Consider the following 22,172-nt stretch of genomic DNA (forward strand, 5'->3'; position numbering starts at 1 on the left):
GGATTTTTGTACGGTGTTTTTTCTGCAATGTTTTGCTGTCTTTTCTTGGATTTTCTGTTTGCACTTAGTCACATATTCACTTTAAGATGTTTTTTGTTCATGTTTTTGTTTTTTGTTTGTTGCGGTTGCACCCGAATCAAGAGCCGAATGGCTCACAGGGCCATACCTAATATAAGAACTTGAACTTGAACCGTGCCACGTCGCCAAAACCACACGCGCGCGGGCGTGGGGCCGTGTCCAACGTTCAACGGCCCCCTCCAACCTGCATGTCCTGACCGTGTCAACCCATACCGTCGACAGCCTATTCTTGTCCAGGAAAAATTTAGTTTTTGGGTCCATACTGCGTGCAGCCGTTTCAATGCGGGAGAAAAAAAACACATTTTTTTGGTCTGTTTGTTTGTGTTTCTCCCTTGTGATGGGACTTTGTAGGGATGAACGTTGAGATTGATAAGGGCACGGGGTGACCAAACGAGGTCTGAATTTGTCTGTAATAAGGTAGGACACTGATAAGGGGTTGACAGCTATGATAATATATGAGTGGCATATTTGTGGAATGTTTATTGTGGGTACCTGTGTATCTATAGTTCAATGTTAATGTGCCACTTTAATTGAGGGACTACTACCATGGCGTTATCTTGGTGTGGCCTGGGACTCTTAAGTTGTTTTTGGCTGCCAAGCTTGATCAAAGGGTCTAATATAATGGATGCACGTGTTATTTACATGTCGTGACTTGCTTACCATGTCCTATATGTTGTACTCCTATCGTGTTCTTGTTGTTGTGTTGCATTGTGCTGCTGTGATGCAGAGCTTGACAGCTCATCGGATTTGCCACCCCCTCGAGTGGTCTAAAGAAAGAGTGTGATTGTGAAACACGCATTCGCACATGTGCTTTATTACCCCCCCCCACCCCACTGCCGTCTCGGTAACACACGCTGTTATCCATCCATATGAAGCACAGAACAGCTTGAAGAAATATACCGCGGATTATGTATTATGTTCGTAACACACTTGCTGAGCACGGGCCCAAAGCACACACAGAAATAACGCGGATCGGCCAGCAACGAAAAGCACCGTTAAAAGTCCGAATAGGTGACAGTGTGTGACGCGTTATGTCTTTAACTTAGTTAAGTCAAGGTTGTTGCAGAGTGATAAGGAGGTGAATGGCCGCCTCTGAGCTGTATTGGATGAAGTTGGTGTCGTTTTGATCTCTTTAGCCAATAGTTTTGCTTTGAAGAAGAGCCTTAAACATTAACTTACGTGAACCTGTGCCGCATATTGGTGATTGTTTTATGGTGGGCTGGTGTTAGTTTTACTATGGTACGTCGTGTTGTTTTATATCCCTCTGCATACGTCGGTTGTTCTATTTACACGACTATCGTTCAGACAAAACATCTTAGACGTGGGCAGTTGTGCGTTTTTATGACTCGCGTGGAATTGGAGACAAAGTGTACCGATTTAAAGATGTTCCACTCTGTATAAGAACCTCGACTGTTTACGCCGTGAAAAGTGATACGACAAAGCCCTGCATCTCAATCGCGATTTTGGTTGTTACGTGACGGAACTTCCACTGCTTGATGAGGGACTTCCCATGCCATGTCGGTCGAGGGGTTTGTTTGACCATAGTTTTGTGTAACAATACTTCACCGAGCTGGTTAGTGTGGGTTGGTGAAAGAGGAAGAAAGGGGCATTGACCCGGTTCAGACACCACTCGCCACTGATGTTAAGCCGTGACCGGGAATCCAACTCAGGTGACCAGATTCATGATGACCCTTGGGCTACACCCATCTCAAACCTTTATAACTCCCTGCCTTAGCAGCGCTCCCGACATTTATTTTTTTCCTGCTTCAGCAGCACCCACCTGATGACGATTGCTTGTGTTGTGATCGAAACGTCGTGATATTGTGATTAATTTTATTATCTTTATTATTTTCCTATCTACGTGGCTTTACCGAAAGACCCAAATAATATGACTTAGATCTTCGATGAGTCAAACAAGGCTGAATAATGTGGCCATGTGTCACGCGCACCAGGAGAAACTGGACAGACTGGACTTTGAAGGAATATGCCAGTCTTTCATCGGTGTCAACGATAAGCACAAAAAGGCCTTTGGATCCTTTGCTTGAAGAATGGCAAGTCACAACACTTGTCATTGCCTGGAGAGAGGAGATGAGAGGATAGGAGAGGAAAGGAGCAGAAATTATTGCAGATCAGGGGAGAGGAAAAGAGATGACTGGGGAAGAGAGGAGAAGATGGGACCAGAGCAGAGGAGAAGATAGGGGAGCAGAGCAGAGCAAACGCCCCTGCCGCGCACCCAAGTTGACTTGTAAATATGTAAATAAAAACACAATTTGCTAAACCTTGGCCACAATATCTGGACTTGTCTTCATATAACAATGCATAGATTTCTGTTCATATGATTGTGGTTATGGTTGTACTTGATCAATTCCTAATCTTTGCCATTACATACAATGAAACAAGAGAAAAGCACTATTAGACATTATTGTAAAAAATAAAGTGCATGCCACTTGTTAGTGAACTTTTTAATATTTTAGGCAGGAAATGAGTTTTCAAATTTAGATTTTTTTTTTCCTCTGGGGGAGGTACCCCTTGGAAGATTTGGTCCACCCCCAATGTTCAATCCATGGCCACGGCCTTGCTGCACAGAACTGAAGTTGATTTACGCATTCAGCCAAAACATATAAAGTAATCTCTGTTGGCCTCTCTCACAAAATTACACTGATAAAACAAAATTAATGTTTCAATCTTCGTGAGTGGGCTAAATACATTTGACTCGAGCGATGATCCCAACGCAGACTTTTGAGTTAGTCGTGGCTACAGAGTCGGATGGTTGTGCTTTTAGAAAATACCAAGTGGAGAACAACAGCGTTCGGGCTAACCCTTAGTATCCTCGCCTTTTGCCCATCCAAGGACGGGTGTATTGCAGTAAATCTGAAACTTGCAAGCGAATAAGCATTGCATCAATTCGTGTGCAATTTGTAAGGGCGCGGTGACACAGACTGATATCATTTAAAGGGTTATTATCCCTTGTTCATCATGACGTCCTTTTTACTTCGATGTCTCAACAGCGTGACGGAGATCGCGTGACGTGAGGGTTCTGCCTTTGTAGTGAGGGTTGTAAGTTGACGCCATGTGGAGTGACGTCATCATCAGTCTGATGAACAACATATTTCATCATCAGTCTGATGAACAACAGAGTTCATCATCATCAGTCTGATGAACAACAGAGTTCATCATCTTCAGTCTTATGAACAACACAGCTCATCATCATCAGTCTGATGAACAACAGAGCTCTTCGTCAGTCTGATGAACAACAGAGTTCATCATCAGTCGGGCCTCTGTGTTGTTTACTCAAGGGAGGTCATTGCCCCCTCTCCTCGCCGCCTGACTTTGTCGCGGCGTGCTGATGGTGAAGTTTGTGTGCGAGCTGATGATGAACTTTGTGTGTGAGCTGATGGTGAATGTGTGCGAGCTGATGGTGAACTTTGTGTGCGAGCTGATGGTGAAGTTTGTGTGCGAGCTGATGATGAACTTTGTGTGTGAGCTGATGGTGAATGTGTGCGAGCTGATGATGAACTTTGTGTGAGCTGATGGTGAACTTTGTGTGCTGATAGTGAACGTTGTGTGCGAGCTGATGGTGAACTTTGTGTGTGTGCTGATGGTGAACTTTGTGTGTGAGCTGATGGTGAACTTTGTGTGCGAGCTGATGGTGAACTTTGTGTGCGAGCTTATGGTGAACTTTGTGTGTGAGCTGATGGTGAACTTTGTGTGCGAGCTGATGGTGAACTTTGTGTGCGAGCTGATGGTGAACTTTGTGTGTGAGCTGATGGTGAACTTTGTGTGTGTGCTGATGGTGAACTTTGTGTGTGTGCTGATGGTGAACTTTGTGTGCGAGCTGATGGTGAAGTTTGTGTGTGAGCTGATTGTGAACTTTGTGTGCGAGCTGATGGTGAACTTTGTGTGTGAGCTGATGGTGAACTTTGTGTGTGAGCTGATGGTGAACTTTGTGTGCGAGCTGATGGTGAACTTTGTGTGTGTGCTGATGGTGAACTTTGTGTGCGAGCTGATGGTGAACTTTGTGTGTGAGCTGATGGTGAACTTTGTGTGCGAGCTGATGGTGAACTTTGTGTGGTGTGCACGTGGCCCTGGCAGGGAGGGGGGGACACGTGGTGGGGGACACGTGGTGTGGGCTGCCCGGCGTGTTGTGTGGAGGGCCGCGCGCAGGCGTCAGACCGTCACCACCACCGTCACCACCGTCACGCTGCGGGATTTCGGCGATTCAAGAACGCGGGGAGCGCGCGGTGTGGGTTGGAAAGACGACTTCGGGAGAGCGGAGCCCGATACAACTGTGCGACATTAGCTGGAGTAGTACTTGAGACAACTTTCGTGTAAACAGCAGCAGCAGCAACAACAACAACAACTAAGCCAACCCCGCCGCGTTGCCGATAGAAGGCGAACCCGGTAGCGAGCCGCCGCCGTGGTGAGTACTGGAAGCCATCGATCGCCTCGTCACATCGTGCCGTGAAACGCAGCGATGGATGTAACACTTCGCTGCCGTGGGCAGCAGCAGCAGCCTGGGGACAAACCGGACCTGGGTTTGGGTCGCGATCTCCAAGTCGCGGAAGTTTTAAACCGCGGCGCAGGTTTCTTAAAAGTCGCCCGCCACTGTAAACTTGTGTGTGTTGTGTGTGGTGTAAGCACTGTACGTGTTGAACTTCTTTCGCGCCCTACGTAGCCCAGTCGTGTGGCTATTCGGAGGTGCTTGGTGTGGCCAGGGGAAGGACGGCAAACCGAGAGAAGAGGCTTCATTCTTCCCAGCTGTATAAATGTACAGGCTGGTGGTCCAGATGTTTTGTGACCCCCCCCCCCATGAATTGACCACTAACATTTTGTCCTCCCCATCCTCATTGTATATTCACTTGTGTTGTTATATCAACCTTACTTTTAAAAAATAATAACTCGAGTTTTAGAGAATTAAATGGGAGTCACAAGACATCTGGAGCAGCCTTTTACGGGTGCACTTTGTGTGGGTAGATGTCCATCGTGGAAGGTTCAGCTACAGTGGCATCTTGCAACACTTTAGGGCTGTACCTTCGCTTTCTTTTACTGGGATGTCCTAAATTTACGTTAAAATTAAGAGAGACATCTAATTGGAGAATACTGTACATCATTGATGCTATGCAACCTGGGGACGTATACATAATTCATGTACTGTATTTAACATAACAGCATCTAGATGATATGTGATAGAGACTTCCATAAACGACATTAATAATACTGTAGTCCTTGGTTTAATATTAGCAATCATTCTCGTAAGAATTTCTTACTTGATACTTTTTAAGACTGGTTTACTGACAATAGTCACAGCCATTTCTCAATTCGCTGCTGGATGAAGGTCTATCTGTGTCGTGCCAGACAGGGGGTTTGTTTGACCATATTTCACCACCACGTTGCTCAGTGCAGGTTAAAGTGATTGGGATTCCAGCCACCACTTAGTTTGGCTCTGGATAAACATTAAAGAGGGTTCAAAGTGCAATGCACGATCCACTCTGCCACGACTTTACCAAAGTTATACGTACTGTATTTTATTTAACAATTCCAACATTTTGCCAAAAAGTCGAAATTCAATAGATATTCTAGTTGTGCTCATAGACTGGCACTAAACGGGAGAATATTGTCAGAAACCTTGCAGTCACCATCGGTTTGACCCCTCATTCTCTTCCCACGTTTCTCAACTATGAACAACCAGTTTAGCACGTAATAGGCTTTCGCGACCAAGATCCATAATAGAGGTGTTTTGGGTTAGATCGCGTAAATATATAAATGTGTCGTTAAGACCGCCACCACCCGACACAGCCAATTAGTAAGGGTTGTCACGTAAACAGAACGTGGCCAATTCGTCACTAGTACAGCACACCGGTGTGTTGGAGAGCCAAGCCAACGTTTCGCCAGTAATTACAACTAGCTTCATCAGGCGACAGCCAAATCTGGCACTCCAACACACCGGTGTGCTGTACTAGTGACGAATTGGCATGTTCTGTTTATGTGACAACCCTTACTAATTGGCTGTGACGGGTGGTGGCGGTTTTAACGACACATTTATATATTGACGCGATCTAACCCAAAAAAAACCTGTATTATGTATGAAGAACCTCCTACCGCCACCAGGGCTGCATTATCTAATCGGGCCTACGAAAACTAAAGGGCTTGTGAAAAAAATGTTGACTGTGTTTTTCTGTTTGTATGATAAATCTTGAAGCTTCAACGAAACTAAAGCAATAAGGCACTTACCATGCAGTCTTCCTGTCAGAACATTGAATTTGTGATCGATGAAAATAAGCGGCATCCTTTTAAAGCTGCGTCATCCGATATAATAATTCTAGTAAAAAATATTTGAGGTAATTTTCGCTTAGATTTTGAGGCTTGCCTTGTTTTTCTCTCTCAATCATTTCAAATTAAATCTGCTTAGCTGCGACACACAGCGCGCGCGCCCATCGAATGAGGACACAGACTAAATAATGAACGTAACGGTAATGACATCTGTCCAGCAGATGAAAAAGCGAGTAACAGCAGTACCAACTGGAGAAAGTTATCATCGAAGGCCTGCAAACAGAAGTGCCTAGGGCCTACAAGAACCTTAATCCAGCCCTGACCTTCACCTATGCCGAGACCTTTATCCATGCATTCATCACAGCTCTACTTGACTACTGCAACTGCCTTCTTCCCACCTATGGCATCCCCAGATTCCTCATCTCCAAACTCCAAGTAATCTTGAATGCCCACCGTCAGACTTTCTCACCCACACCTAGACATGAGACCCGCATCATCGCAATCTTCAAATCCCTCCATTCGCGAGCAATTCAGTCCACTATCAACGACAAGATCGTTCTCACTGGTTTCATGATCCTACATGGAATCTTACCCAACCAACCTCTCCCCTCGTCGCCTCGCTCTAATCCCCTTCATGGTTTTCTCTGCTACTCCACCGGAGCCCGTGGGCCTCAGCTCCAAACAACCAAGGCCTTCTGTAAAAATCTTCCGTCAACCTTCCCTCAATGAGAGGTCACTCCTCTGCTGCTGCCGCCCCCAAATGTCTTTAATTCCCCTGCTTTGACCGTCTGCATTACTGAGACCCTATCCATGTTCCAGTCCAGGCTCCAGACTTTTCTCTTGTGCCTATGACTGCCTCTGTGTCTATCAAGTGTCCTCATTCGCACATATACTATAACATCGGCTCAAATCGCTCTCTGGCCTGTAACATTCTACCTTTCTACCACGTTTTTTAAATCTAGCTATAAGGATGTAGCTAAAAATATATGTACTGTGTGTTGAACTTTTTCGCACCGTACGTAGCCAACCATGATAATCGGAGGTGCGATGATGCATGTGAGACTCAAACAACAACAGTCGTAAAAACTTATACCACTTCCTGCGAAGTTGCAAGCTCATGTGATGCATCACAGCTCAGCAATGTTTAAAGTTCTCTGCCAAACCAAACGCCTGTAAATGTTGCCACGGCGAGCCATGGTGTAGTGCAATTGTGACTGTGAACTGCAGTGCTTTATAGCCTGTGCGTCTTGTAAGTTTCCAGTGGAGTTCTCCACACAAGGGCAGGTCCATGGCTCAAGCTCCCTCCATCCACCACCACCACTCCACATCCTCTCCTCAAAAACAACATGCTCAGCAGCAGACCAGAGTTCTTGAGTCGTAACTCAAGTGGAGCTATATGCACTGGAGCTGTGCACTTTTAAATCGAGATTGAAACCTCATTTCTTTAGAACAGCTTTTCGTGTTTCGTTTGCTGTCCTTCCCCGGCACCTCTGATTAGTACGGTTGGCTACGTACGGCACGAAAGAAGTTCAACATACATACATACATACTGCGTATGGTGCGAAAGAAGTTCAACATACGTACAAGTGTAAGTGTATAGCTGTGTTCTAGATTTGAAGTTTTCGGGACTGCAAGGATCCATACTCTTTGGTTCTTTCGGTAAAGTCACGTAGATGAAAATTAAAAATAAATTAAATGAAACCCCTCCGCCCACCTCCTACTCATTGCCCATTGGTATGCTAAATTCCTCTTCATATGCACATTCTTTTGTTAAGGCGCTCCTCCTTGCTACACCTATATAAGCTCCTAGCTTGATAATGTCTCATTCTTCGCCTGAGGACGGCTGCTTGCGTTGTGGCCGAAACGTCGTGAGAATTGTTTTATTATGTTTTATTTTTATTATTTTATTACTTCCCTTCTACGTGACTTTACCGAAAGAACCAAGAAGATGAATCCCTGCAGTCACGAAAGCTTTAAATCGAAATTTAAATCACGACGTTTCGGACGAAACACAAGCGTCTGTCATTAGGTGGGACAACCACAGCAAGAAACAATTGTTTCTATGGCATCCCCAGATGGCATCCCCAGATGGCATAGAAACTACTTCAGCAAATGTTTCTTGCTGTGGTTGTCCCACCTGATGACGGACGCTTGTGTTGCGTCCGAAACGTCGTGATTTAATTTATTTTTTATTTTTACCTCCGTGACTTTACCGAAAGAACCAAAGAGTACGTATAGTTGTGGCTTAACAATGGAGTTTGCGTGCTTTCCTGTTGCCTCCCTCATCTCGTGCACGTTGTACAATTACTCCTTGCATAAGGTGGTGCATACACTGTATTGAATTCCAATTTCATATACACAGCGCTTGCCCGCACTGCCGAGGTGTGCTGGGATGGCTGAAAGTTCTCCAATTTGAACAGGTACGAATGTCTAAATATTCGTTGTGTACACAGGTGCTGTCGTGTTCCAGTGGTTAGTGCATCGGACCTGCAATCCAGAGGTTGCCGGTTCAATCCGATCTCCCGGCGCGGCAGCTGGAACATTGGTGCGAGATTATTAAATCCCCACCCCTCCCCCCACGTGCCTTTGACAGCCAGCAGGATAGTATTCCCTCGTTATTCACGACTGCATCGAGAGAGAGAGGAAGAAAGTGATGAGATAAAGTGATAAGAGAGAACGTGATGCGAGAAAGTGTTGAGATCAAGTGGTGAGATCAAGTGATGAGATTAAGTCGTGAGAGATAATGTGATGCCAAAATGTAATGAGAGATAAAGCGATGAGAGAAATAACGTCTCGAAGCTTTAGAAGTATCTTTAGACGTTGCGCGTACCATATTCGCAGGCCGATATCATTGTCCTTAAAGTTTGCTGTTCACGAGCATTTCCATAACGAGGGAGCACGAAACATGGCTACACCACTGTCGATCGGCAGGTCGCGTATGATGGGGTGACGTGTGGGTGTACTGTCCCCTCTTCTAAGACGTCTGGCCAGCGTGGAAGTGTAGGCCAAATACCCTCGAGAGGGGCTCTCTATAGTGGGGAGGCGTCTAAGCCAGCATGAGAAAGCTAATAGGGCTCGGGAAAGATATGGCATCTGCATATTTGTAGTCTTGAAAAAAACCTAGAGTGCATTCACTTTCGTTACGAACCTAGTATGTTTGTATGGTTCTTATTCGGGGTGTAACAATGCCTCGATTACTTGATTAATATTGATTCACAAGTTCACCATTTATGCACTGAATCATGATTGTAGGAATGTGTGTTTTCCATGTATGCACGTATGTTGCATGTTAAACATTTACACGATCACTGCTGCCGGTCGCTGCATTCGCTGCATGTTAATACAAGCAGAGTCACCGATTCATGAATATCAAAACCTTGAATCGCAATAATAGCATGGGGCAAGGGTGTAATAAATACACCTCTAAGCCATTGCATGGATTCTGAGTCTTCAGGTGGTTAATATTGAGGCACGTAAAGACTGGTATTAAATTTACATCAGCTCAGCTTTACCATGAACGAGGGACTAAAGCGTGTATTGGCGTTGTTTTGTCTAATACGCACAATTCACAGGCGTTAGCCTCAAGGCACAATTAATATATACACCATAAAGGCGTGCAATATCTGAAACGGATTAAATAATTTAAGCGAAAATGTACGCATCTTTGAAACCACAAATGCTCCAACATTTGGATCCTTTGGCAACCATGGCAATGCAACTCTCAACCATCGCGGTGCAGCTGACAAGCATCGCGATGATGATGATGGGTGTGTTCTCGTCACTCTCACATTAGATTAATATGACAGTATTTACATACATACTATACATGCAATGTATCTTATTGCTCGATTGACATACGTTATTAATCACAGGCGAAACAATCCTCTTGAACGGTCGTGTTTCAATCAAAAGGTATCTAAAGCATTCACGATAAACATCGTTTGTGTGTTTGTTGAACTTTTTTCGCACCGTACGTAGCCAACTGTGCCGAACGGATTAAAATGCATTCTCACACGCAAGATACGTGTACGAAATGGTGTGAGAAAGGATCGATTTGCTTCCAGTTCATGCAAAATTTGAAACATTTATTCCTGTTAACGAGGCAGAAACAAACCACTGTAGTCACACAGAACAGATGAGAAAAGGCGGTGCACGTTGGACAGCACAGACAGGACGATACAGCCAGGGCAGAGTAGACGGAGGATGAGGCGATGCAGATGAGAAAGGCGGTCGAGACGAGACGGACGGTGAAGTAAGGACAAAAAAATCGTGAACTCTTGACTCGGATTGTGACAACAGCTCACGGCAATTCATCGAATCGCTTGAGGAAAGGGGTGAATTGTTCAGCATTTCAGTACAGTTGTACATTGAACGCTGCATGTTTTGGAGTGGATTGTAATGAATAGAGTGACAGAGAGAGAATGATGCTCATAATTGCCGTGTAACGATCTCCCCCCCCCCCCGCTTCCAACAATTTGATGATTTTCCAGTGAAAAATACCAAAGTTCGAGGCCACAATTCGATCCGAGAAGAATATTTCGTCTCGGCCTGTCTCATTTCCATTGTCTGGCTGTCATACACTAGGGCATCCTATTTTTCTAATTCCATTAGCCTCAAGGTAACGATTGCATACAATTTGCATGAATCGTGAATAATATATTAGTGCACGATTCGTTAGCGTGATACAAATATTATTACAACATGCCGAGTGAGCTGCCATTGAATGAGAAGGGTACTGTCGAGTTGTCTCTGTATGTGTGCAGGCGTCGTGGTTAGCACATTGCGCTACAAACCCGGTGACCAGATCATTGGTGACGAATAATATGAACCGGTCCTGGGTCTCCCTTAGGTTGACTCGGCGGCGAATGAGATCCCAGTACTGTGTGTAAACACCGACACTGGGGACACAAATGCAGCTGAGCATGGTGCTGGCCATCTACTCCCTCGTGTGCCATGCCGGCTATAATAGGAGCTCGCTAGCAGCACTTGCCCCAACATCATCTTAATGCTATACTGGGGTCTTTGCCTTGGTGTGTGTGTTTGTGCAGACACGTGGGTGGAGCTATGGTGCCCTCATGGGCCCGGGTCATCACAGTGGAGCCGCTGCTCTTCCTCTACATGACCGCCCTCTTCATCCAGGCCCCCGCCACACAGCAGATTATCCTGCAAAAGGCACGTATTGCATTTCTCATGCAAAGGGCTTGCAGGTTCCATGCCGTTCACTTCCACGAAATTGCAGGGGTGCGCCTTTACCTTTCACACACACGTGTAGAGTAGCTGCTGCCGCAATGCATGATTATACACACAGGTAAGCCCTGGAGGGGCTGGCATGACTCACACTGTCTGACCCTGTCAGCAGTAAAGCCCCGCTGTGGATACGCACGCAATCAGGGAATGTGAGCTCACAGTTAGCCTGTAAGTGTGTGTGTGTGTGTGAGCGGAACCATGGGGTAACTGTAATTGAATAAAGACCCATAATTAATTTTGGTTGTTACAGTGGGTTGCTATTGTGGGAAATCGTGCTTTTATAGGCAACTGCCAGGTGGAGATTCCTGTGCGAATAACAGAGCAAACGTGTATTCTGCATGTTGTATATGAATCGTACTTGTGTATTCATTAATTTAGAATATGCACAGCTCATGTAATATTAGCGTTAATAATTTACAGCCAAGATAAAGACCTGCCACTGGCATCAGCCGTGACCGGGAATTGAACTTGAATAACTTGGCTCATAGAAAAATTGTATAAAAAGCACTGTTCTGTGCCACTGCAATTGCATTCTTTTGAAATGCATTTCTTTAGTTGACATAACCTGCTGGTAGCAGCATTCATTACAATGCGTGTGCGGATAAGTGTGTGCACCAAACGAATCGGATTGGATTAAAAAGCAGAGGCCTGAATTAAAGGGAATCCGTGTGTTTGCTCCTGGAGAGCTCACTGGGTGAATTTCATCTGGATGGAATATTCTGGTTCAGTGGTCAAATGCAGTAATGTGTTAAAAATATATAAAAGTGAATCATGTATATTTTAAGATGCCCTAGCGTAGTTATATATATAAAGGTTTAATGCAACTTATATATTTTTTATTGTCATGAAAAGTTAGCATCCTTTTATAAAATGTATACCTTATAATTACATTTTCAACCATGATATGGAACTGCTTATTTATTTTGCTTCATACGAGTTTGATGAAAATATAAACAGGGTTTCCAATTGAAGTATAAGAAATGACTCCACTTTCACACTGAAACAACATATTTTTAATATGTAGAACATCCTAAAGGTATTCATTTGGAAGAATCTAAGGTTGAACTATTATTCCAACCTTGTACTCTTTTCAGAGTTTTTTTTATCCTTCGAATTGATTTATCAAAATTATACTTGAATAGAGAACACATTTTCCAGCAAGATAAAAGCTACAGCAATTGCCAACTCAGTAACATAGATCACCAAAAGTCACAATCAATTCATACCCAATAAAGGTTACCAAGTCACCCAGAATTAACCAGATCTCGTCAGATATTGGAAACTAAGCTGGGTTGAGTCTGGATAATGCCCTGATGGGCAACCATAAAACAGCCGTTGTAGGGTAGTGCAGGACTACATTGTTAGCAGTGCAGAAAAATACATTATTGTACTGTACTTCAATTCGCCCACCGTCATAACCAGCACTGACCAACTCAGCGACGTATGGTCACACACCGCCTACGACACGCACGGCGGGTATACAAAGAATGGCCGTACTTGCAATTGCGGTTAGTGTTGTCATTCTGGACCCACGTGTGATGACACTCTCAGAACTGATGGCCGCTGCCTTAGTTCTACTGTCGGCACGTTCATCACCGTGATGCCACGCGTGCCCCGGCAGGTGTGTTGGGAGACGTACGGCACGACGGAGGCATGCGTGTCGCCGCTGGAGGGCGACCGGGCCAGGGTGGTGCAGACGCGCGCCTCCACGCTCTTCCTGCTGCTGTCGCTCGCCACCAACATCCCGGCCATGATTACCGCCTCGCTGCTCGGGACCTGGTCGGATCGCTCTCCGTGCATGAGACGCCTCGCGATGGCCCTGCCGTGCTTCGGGGCCGCGATGGCCTCCGCCTTGTTGATGTTGGTGTCCTCCTCCCCCGAGCTGTCCGTCTACTGGACTTTGGCCGCCGCCTGCATCTCCTCCACCTTGGGGGGTTATGTCACCATTTTGCTAAGGTACGCTGCGCACGCGTCCCACTTTTGGGGACGTAAGTACGATTTGAAATGCACGATCGTTGCATTTCAAATGGTACGTACACGTATGTTGAGAGACAGAAAAGAGGAACGTGTAAAGACATTTTTCAAAATGTTCATAAAAGTAGGAAGGGTAGATAGATGGGCTGGCGTGGACAGCAACACTCCCCGCGTGTGTCGTCTGTGCACCCAGGCCAACAAGCTCCACAAATGATAACGACAGTGCACTGTTGAGACGATATATGGGTGAAGATAAAGAAGGTGAGAAACACTCTTGCTGCTGAAAGTATCGCCTTGGCGGGACGTTCAGCGATTGTGCGTTCTCATGCTTGACAGCTCGGTGAGGGTTGTCTGCAGTGGGCTCATAGCTCCAGAGAGGCACATGGTCGTCAGTTTGATGGTCCATGCTTGGCCACCGATGCCTGCACACAACAAAAACTCCATCATGGAAATTTGCGTTTCACTTAATTTGGTTTGTGCAAGACACGTCTCTGAAAGGGATGATGTCCGATGGTCAAGAATAATGATGGAGTAGCAGCCAAGGAATGGGATGCATCTGAGAGGTGGACTGAGTTCTACTAGCATAGTCAAGTATGATCACAAAACACCATGGCCAATATCGTGTAGGAGGCCTTCACTCAATAGTGGATTGACAAAGAGCCTTAAATTATGTATGTTGAATTTATTTCATACCGTACATAGCCAACCGTGCTCATTGGAGGTGCGGAGTATATATACTTTATCAGCTTATCTATAAGTAGTGAACTCTGTAAATATGGTTGTGTTAACGTATTTGCAATACTTCCGCCCCTATAATTAGCACGGTTGGCTACGTATGGTGGGAAAGACGTTCAACAAGCATGCATACAATACTGCCACAATTTCTGTTAAGAGTATATATTTTTTGTTAAGAGCCAGCCCAACATTCTGTTTGTACATCAAATGGATGCATGTAATATTTATTACCATGAAATATTCATTTGTAAAAAAAAAATTGGAAGGTTACGTGTCTGATCCCTGTGGAATTTCAAGCCAGACGAACAATCGCAGGAGCATTTGGATCCTTGACAGCTTGTATCGTGGCCAGATCAGTGTGTGTTGCCCCCTCTGGGAATATCCGGCACCGTGAACAGCTCACTCGCTCCGTCAGATTTGTGATTTAATACGCATTCAACAAAACGCTCTATTGGATAGTGAAGCCATCAAAAAGACTACACGTTTGAATATGTTTTATTGTCGTGGTAATAATTATTTAACAACACACACACAGTGAGTGCGGTGCATTACATTTACAAAAGCTTATTCAAACCACCAGCTAAAAGGAAACTGAATATGTGGACATTTTTTGTTGTTGAGACCACTGGTGTCACACAGTTGAGAAATAATGCTTTTGTGTGTGCAATGCTGGACACGCTTGTGTGTGTTAGTAAATACATTAAAATTCATTCTATTTTTCTGTCGTGATGGCATTTATTGTCATTTACACATTTGATATTTTTAAAATACACATTGTTATCACCCCTATGTATGTCCTCTGCTGGATGAAGGTGTCTCCATTTCGTGTTGGTCGTAGGGCTTGTTTGGTTATACTTCACCACGCTGGTCAGTGCGATTTGGGGAAGGGGGTGCACAGGACTTTGTATCACTTGCCACGGATGTTAGCCGTAACTGGAAATTGAACTCGGGTGGCTGGGTTCATAGGGCAGTGCGCTAACCGCTGAGCCACCACTCCACCCTTTTTTTAGGTTGTACTACCAGAATATACACGAAGCTCATGGTCCGCCCTAATACGCATCCACTGCACAAACCATGGCAGATGCGGATAGCTGATGCACAAATGGAAAATTAAAAACTCTGCAGTGTGCGACTGTGGTCATCCAGAACAGACCGTACAGCGCAAAACGACGCAATGCCCCGTCCACAAACACGAAGGAGACAATCGCGGCGTTACAGGACTCCGCTGCTGCTGAAGTGGTGATTTGGCTTGACCACCTGAATGTGAAATTGTAGTTGTTGCTCTGCGTCTACATCAGCCGTACGAAAGAAGAAGAAAAATCTAAATATAAACTGTGCAATTTAACTATATAACTGATTGAATTAGTTAATTTCGTTTTTATATTGTTAGCATTCTGCAATATTCTCAGGTAGGTATTCCATGCAAGAAACACGTTATATCCCTGAAATGAAGCAATAAGTTGACTTGTTTATCATTTATTCATTGCACGAGAGCAGCAGCCTCTGGCAAACGCATTTTGCTGCTTCACCAACGTTACATACGTTCACAAAATTAAACTTTAATCACCATATATTTTTTTGGGAAGGAAAGGAAATAATTTACGTTTCAGCCGACTGGGCTTCATGGCAAAGCGCGCCTGTGCAAATCGAGTGTTCGTGTGTATACACCCTTATGAGATTCATAGGGGGGAAAAAAACGTAGTTTGAGGCGCAATGAGAATAATGTTCAGATCCTGGTCAGGTCTGTATTTCTGACATGGTCAGTGAAATAATTACCACTCTGTCGGGACAGTAAGTAGTCCTGCTATCGAGTCTAATCCTGCCGTGGTAAAAACTAATTTTCACCGCTGGCTCAAGGCCATCGACAGAGATGAACAGGGAGACGCAATGAAGTTGGCTTCATGCCTCTAAAATATTTGCCACATACACTGGACAGGTTCGTAGATGTCAGCCTCAAATCCTCCGCTGGCTGTGGGCACAGCTCTTCCCATAGCCCAGAATCCATCATGGCCTAGCGTGACATTCAGTACTTGACGGCAGGATCACTATAACTTTGACGTCTATTGATTACATTTCACAACATCTTACTCTGTTATGTTGCATTGTTTTTTCAGTATTGTCTGCCGTATTTCCTAAATATTTGGCAATTTGTTCTCTGTATTAAATGTGTATTTATGGAAACTCTGTTAAAGTCCTACCCAGCTTTATTTTTACCCTTACACTGAAATCGGAGGGTGATATAAAGGAAAGCATAATTCTTAATGAGGCTATGGCAAAATGTTACCCACAGCTTTGCGCCTTTGCGAGTGCATGTGCATTTTGTGTAAAAATCACCCCTTTGGACTTCAATACCGTTTATTGTACGATACAACTTTCGTGTCTGATTGCGTAATATGTAGGGTTGCCACCTCTCCTTGTTTTCCTGGGATCATTATTTTTTCGAGGCAGCTGCTGTCCTGGGAAAGCTATACATTTCCCAGGGAACAGTAAAAGTCCTGGGATTTGTCAGCAGTGTAGTCATCATACTAATTATACTCCACTCAAGACACCGCTTTCAAATGGACTTCTCCTCCCCCTCCTCCGGTATTGTGAGATTATTGCCACAGTCTGTCCCGGATGTTTTCTACCTCTCGAGGTGGCAACCCTAGTCACGCGCTTCTTTTGCTCGCTCGCCGGCGCGCAGCGTGATGAGCTACCTGGCCACAGTGACGTCGCCTGACGAACGCCCGTGCCGCATGGGCGTGCTCGAGGCCATGATCTTCATGGGCGGCACGGTGGGGGGGCTGGTGGAGGGGGCCGCGGTTGCCCACATGGGGTTCCTCGGCGCCTTCTCCATCCAGCTCGCGTGCAACCTGCTGGCGACGCTCTACGCGCTGCTGTGCATCGCATCGCCCGCCCAGCAGCGCAGCAGCAGCGAGGACGAGCGCCAGCCCATCTGCTCCGAGGAGGTGCGAGCAGCTAGCGCCGGGGTTTATTCAGGCGAGCCTGACTCTGTCCGATGATGATCGCACAGCAACATCGCCCCCTATCGCGACACCACTGCAGACCATACCGCACGCGTCTTTTAAAAAGTGCCTCTTCCTTCGCGAGAACCCTGCAGCCATAGGAACGGCGCCAATAGTGCACTCGCGATGTATGCGTTCCGCTGTGTCGTGAAGCAGCCTCACGCTTGCGACGTTGGTTTTTTTGTGTGTGTAACCTCGCCTTGCAGTCAGAGGACACGGGCGTGCGCGCGACTTTGCCGCCCATGAGCTGCCTGGATGGGTTGACCACCTGGAAGGTGGTCTTCCGCAAGCGGGGCGAGCGTGGCAGACTCGTCATGTTGCTGCTGCTCGCAGTGAGCCTCCTCAACATGGCCTGCATTGTCGGTGCGTCTCGAAGCGCCCTCCTCCTCCTCCTAACGCGAAAGCACTTGCCTTCCGTTGTGCCCCCACACGTGTATCCGCACCTTCGATTAGCACGGTTGGCTACGTACGGTGCGAAAGAAGTTCAACGCACTTACAAATGGGATGCCTAAATCCAGCAGTGGATAGATCATGGCTGCTGGTGATGAAGAAGCTTCGGTTATCCAGCTGACTGCAACAACATTATATGTCATTTGAATCCCACTTTGTCGTAACATGTAAAAAAAAGGATAATCACCTGCTCTGAAAATTACGTAGTTGCAGATTGTAATAATCTACATCAACTTTGTAAGAGGAATCTTGTCATTGCTCAGGACTGTACGTGAGTACTTCAGAACTGTGCACCTCATAAAGCAGCGCTGTTGCGCATGTGCGTGTGTCCGAGGGGTTTGTTGCAGTGGGGAGCGTTGGTGTCGCGGTTAGCGCGCTGCGAACCTACCGACCCGAGTTCGATTCCCGTTCACGGCCAACACAAGTCTTGGGCCTCCTCTAGGTCGAATCAGCCTCAAACGAGTACTTGGTGCGATGTGTAAACATCTTCACTGGGGAGATAAAGGCGACCGGGCGTGGTGCTGGCCACCCACCCCTTCGTATGCCGTACCGGACTTAATAGATGCTCGCTAACAGCATTTGCCCCAACAGTCTGCTCAGGCTATATGGGAGATTTTTGTCTTTGTGGTTTGTTACAGGCGACTCGCAGATCCTCGTGATGTTCCTGCAGTACCCACCACTGCACTTCACTAACGAGCAATACGGCTACTTCATTGGGGGCAGGACATTCCTGGTGGTAAGTTGGGGCGTGCGTTCCAATTGGGCTATTCCAGCAGTGGCATGCAAACAAATGAAAACAGTCCTCTGGAATATGGCTTTTACCACACTTGCCACAGACCAAACCTGGACATTCAGCCAGCTTATGCCTATCAAAACCATACCACCAGATCTCGGTTCAAATCAATTCCTGCCACCCGAACACAGATGCCAATACCCAGACCGTCCAGGTCAAACCCGGACGATCAATCTTAGACAGGTGGCAACTCTTATCTGGAATTCCCCCAGCCAGCAGTAATTCGTGTCATGTCAAGTTTGGCTCCTGAACATGGCACTACAGAACTACTTTTGGAGTCGCCTCAACATGCTACTCGCATTATGTTCCTTCATGCTCTATAAAGAATGGTGTCGGTTCAAAACAGGAATACATTTCAAGCCTGAAAGCAGGGGCAAAGCTTAAGTAATAAAAACGCACACGTACGACAGTTTATTGTGCTGTCACTGATAAATGGGATTTTACTTGCTCTGCTTGTAAATGTGATCTGATGCCATGGAGTTGAACACAGGATCGCTGTGGTACCTGCTTATCACATGTTCACTCAGTCACTGACTCAAGTTTTAAAATATTCTTTCTCCCCATAAAAGAGTATGAAGATGCTTTAGTAAAATGAGCATTTTCACTGTCATCTCACCCCCGTTCTCCCTCTGCCCTGCACCGCTGACATCTCCACGGCCCTTGTCATTACATCCTCTTCGTCTCTTCTCTCCACGTGGCAAAATAATCAAAGTCTCACCTCCCTGACCTTCTAAAGCATTGCATCCGTAGTACACACAGTATATAATATCGATACCTGTAGAAAGTGGCATTGATCAGCATTCACGTAGGAGAGGGTGATCGTTACATCTTTACCGCCTGCACTGTCACCTATGCTGTGTGCCTGCCTCGACAGCCACTAACAGTGATCTACATTATAAGATTGGGTTTTACCCTTTCTGACAATATAACAGGTGTTAAGATGTTAAAACACCAAACTGAAACCTTTTGCAAGAAATCATGTCTGCATTGACCACATAATACTTGTGTAGAACATGCAACAACAAACATGCTCTGGTAGTATATGCATTGTCTTTGAAACTGATTGGTCCACACCAGAGACAGCTTACATCATGAGACCTCAGAATAACTGGGGGTTCTATGCCTGTGTGCGTGTGTGTGGCGAGCAGGGTATGTGTCTACTGGTGCTCTTTCCGCTGTTGTTGAAGCTGGCTCGCGGCTTTTCCCTTGCCAAGTGGGCCATGCTGATCCGGGTTATATCATTTGGCCTCATGGCCTGTGCCTCCGTTCCCTGGATGGTCTTCCTTGGTGAGCCGCTTTCCGCGAAGAGACTGTGCCACTGCAGGCTAGACTCGGTCGTGAAAGGGGCGACCTCGTCGTCACCTTGCGAGATATGAATGGTGGAAGTGCCAAACGTACGAGTGATATGAGGCAGGCTTCACATAAACTGCTTTTGCTGCCATATCGGAGTGTAAAATAACGTGCGAGGAGACCTCGGATGCACTTGGCAAACATCGTGTGGATGCTCCCAGAAATTCATTTATTTTGGCTTGCTCTGAGTCAACAGTTCGCTGTGCATGAACCTTATGAGAAGCAATGAAATGGCAAATTAAGATTTTTACGAGCTCTCATTTTATAGTGAAACTTCACTCAGCTGTATTTAAGATGTGCAGAGGGACATAACAATGCAGAAAGTTACGAGTGCAATGCCAATGAAGAGAAATGTCAGAAACGATTAAAGCCAAAATTGTTGCTGATATATTCTCTAACAACGTCGTACTTATTGTTCACCCCCGTTGTACGTTTTTCCTTCCAGCGGCTGGGCTGGCCAGTGTATCAGGCATCCCTGGTGCCATGATACGGGCACAGACATCAAGGCTGGCCACCAGCTCCGAACAGGGTACGAGAGCTTTACAGTAATTGCTTATTATATAATAATTATCCTTCCGTGTGATGAGCGTTGAATAATTGCCAGTTACATGGGGTCTACCATTAATCCATATTATTACATGATGCTTGTTTAGCCAGAAAGGCCTCACCTATTGTCAAGGCTTTGTTCAGGGTTCTCCTGACAATTTTTTTAATCCGAGTGACTGACAATAGCTTATTGACAATGACAACTGTACTCGTCGGTGATCGCTGTCATGTTGGAACGATGACGATTACTTCCGACGATTCTCTTGGCGACGTTGATGGTGGTAACGACGGTAACCGTGTCTCACTGTCGGCGGCACGCCCAGGAGCCGTGTTCTCGGCGTTCGCGTCCCTGGAGACGGCGTTCATGCTCATCACCTCGTCCGTGCTGAGCACGCTCTACCCGGCCACGCTGCCCTACTTCCCCGGCTTCTGCTTCATCCTGCTGGGAGGGCTCGGCGTCATCATGCTCATCCTCTTGCAGTGAGCCGCTCGACGGGCTCCTGCGCCAGCCGTGCACGAACCTCACCCCCGTAGTTCTAGATTTGAAGCTTTCGTGACTGCAAGGATTCATACTCTTAGGTTTTTTCGGTAAAGTCACGTAGGAGGCAACACAAGTCTCTGTCATCAGGTGGGACCGTCACAGCTAAATTTACTGTATCAAGTGAGGAAAAATCTAAGAGAAGCTTTCAAATACAAGTTAAGGGGGAGGGGGCTTATCTGAATCTGGTAGCCAGGGAACGGAACGGTGGGGGGGGGGGGGCTAAAAGGGAACAATTAGTGCACCTCAACTTGGGGTTGCGGCCGATGTTAGCTGACAAATCCAAAACACAAAATAGCAGCACTGTTAAACGCTGTACCCTCATAGCCCGGTGTATGTGTTCACGATTCGACCTTGTGCCACCAGGTGGATCGACAAGGAGTCTCGCTTCTTGCCAGGAGCAGCAAACTCTTCGCCCAACCACCCCGTGCAGAGGAACGTTAACTGATCCTGCGCTGCTCCGTCGCGTCCAGGCGTGGCGATGGTGGCATCATGGCGGGTTCTTCAGACCCCTGCTTGTGCCCAAGCTCGCCCTGTGCCACGACTATGTAACCTGCTCGTTGTCGCTGCGTGCCAGCACGCTGCAATACAACTCCGAGGGACTTTGTACACAGGGCAATGTGCACATCAATGGGAATTAAAACTAAACTAGCCGCACGTGATTCGTAGCAATACTGTATCCGCTCAAGCATTGTAGTTAATATTCAGGTGCCCGACAGAAATTACATTCACCAAAATGTGCCCCCCACCCACAAGGTTTGACACGAGGGCTGCTTGTACGGCAAAAAAACCACCACAACACTTCAAACAACCGAGTTCTGTAATGAACACTTTATTGAGTTAAACCAAGTGCAGTACAAAGCACAAGACAAAATGGAAAAAAAACACACAAATGCAGTACTACTACTTTGGAAAGACACATCAAAGCAAGCGATGGGAATCTGCATGATCACTATGGGTCCCAGAGTGGGATTTTACTTCTGAAGACTAATCTGTCATGTTGTACTTTAACGAGACAGGAGACTGTCTATTATTGGAAAATTGGGTTAGCAGGCACTTAATGATTCACCACACTTCTTCGTGGTTCAATAAACTACCTCGATTCAAGATCTGATTACACCGAATATTTTTCTTCCCCATCCGTAAGATCTCATACCCCGATATCGGTTCATTTTGTTGTTGCTCC

General features: G+C 46.0%; 1 protein-coding gene across 4 annotated transcripts; it reads left to right on the top strand.

The window, feature by feature from the left end:
* Nucleotides 1–4,215: 4,215 nt before the first annotated feature.
* Nucleotides 4,216–21,823, top strand: LOC144941823 (proton-coupled folate transporter-like). Of its 4 annotated transcripts, none has more exons than XM_078868295.1 (11): nt 4,216–4,498; nt 8,711–8,768; nt 11,397–11,520; nt 13,217–13,551; nt 16,988–17,252; nt 17,516–17,672; nt 18,398–18,495; nt 19,701–19,839; nt 20,348–20,431; nt 20,772–20,928; nt 21,353–21,823. In XM_078868295.1, exons 3-11 carry the CDS (start codon nt 11,413–11,415, stop codon nt 21,432–21,434), a joined length of 1,425 nt encoding a protein of 474 aa, XP_078724421.1. In that variant the 5' UTR covers nt 4,216–4,498; nt 8,711–8,768; nt 11,397–11,412; the 3' UTR covers nt 21,435–21,823. The 4 variants fall into 4 exon arrangements, with proteins under 4 accessions (XP_078724421.1, XP_078724424.1, XP_078724425.1 ...); XM_078868298.1 differs by lacking the exon at nt 8,711–8,768 and adding an exon at nt 8,802–8,893; XM_078868299.1 differs by lacking the exon at nt 18,398–18,495.
* Nucleotides 21,824–22,172: the final 349 nt, after the last annotated feature.

This window comes from Lampetra fluviatilis, chromosome 25 (genome assembly GCF_964198595.1).
Source record: "Lampetra fluviatilis chromosome 25, kcLamFluv1.1, whole genome shotgun sequence".
Lineage (NCBI taxonomy): Eukaryota > Metazoa > Chordata > Hyperoartia > Petromyzontiformes > Petromyzontidae > Lampetra > Lampetra fluviatilis.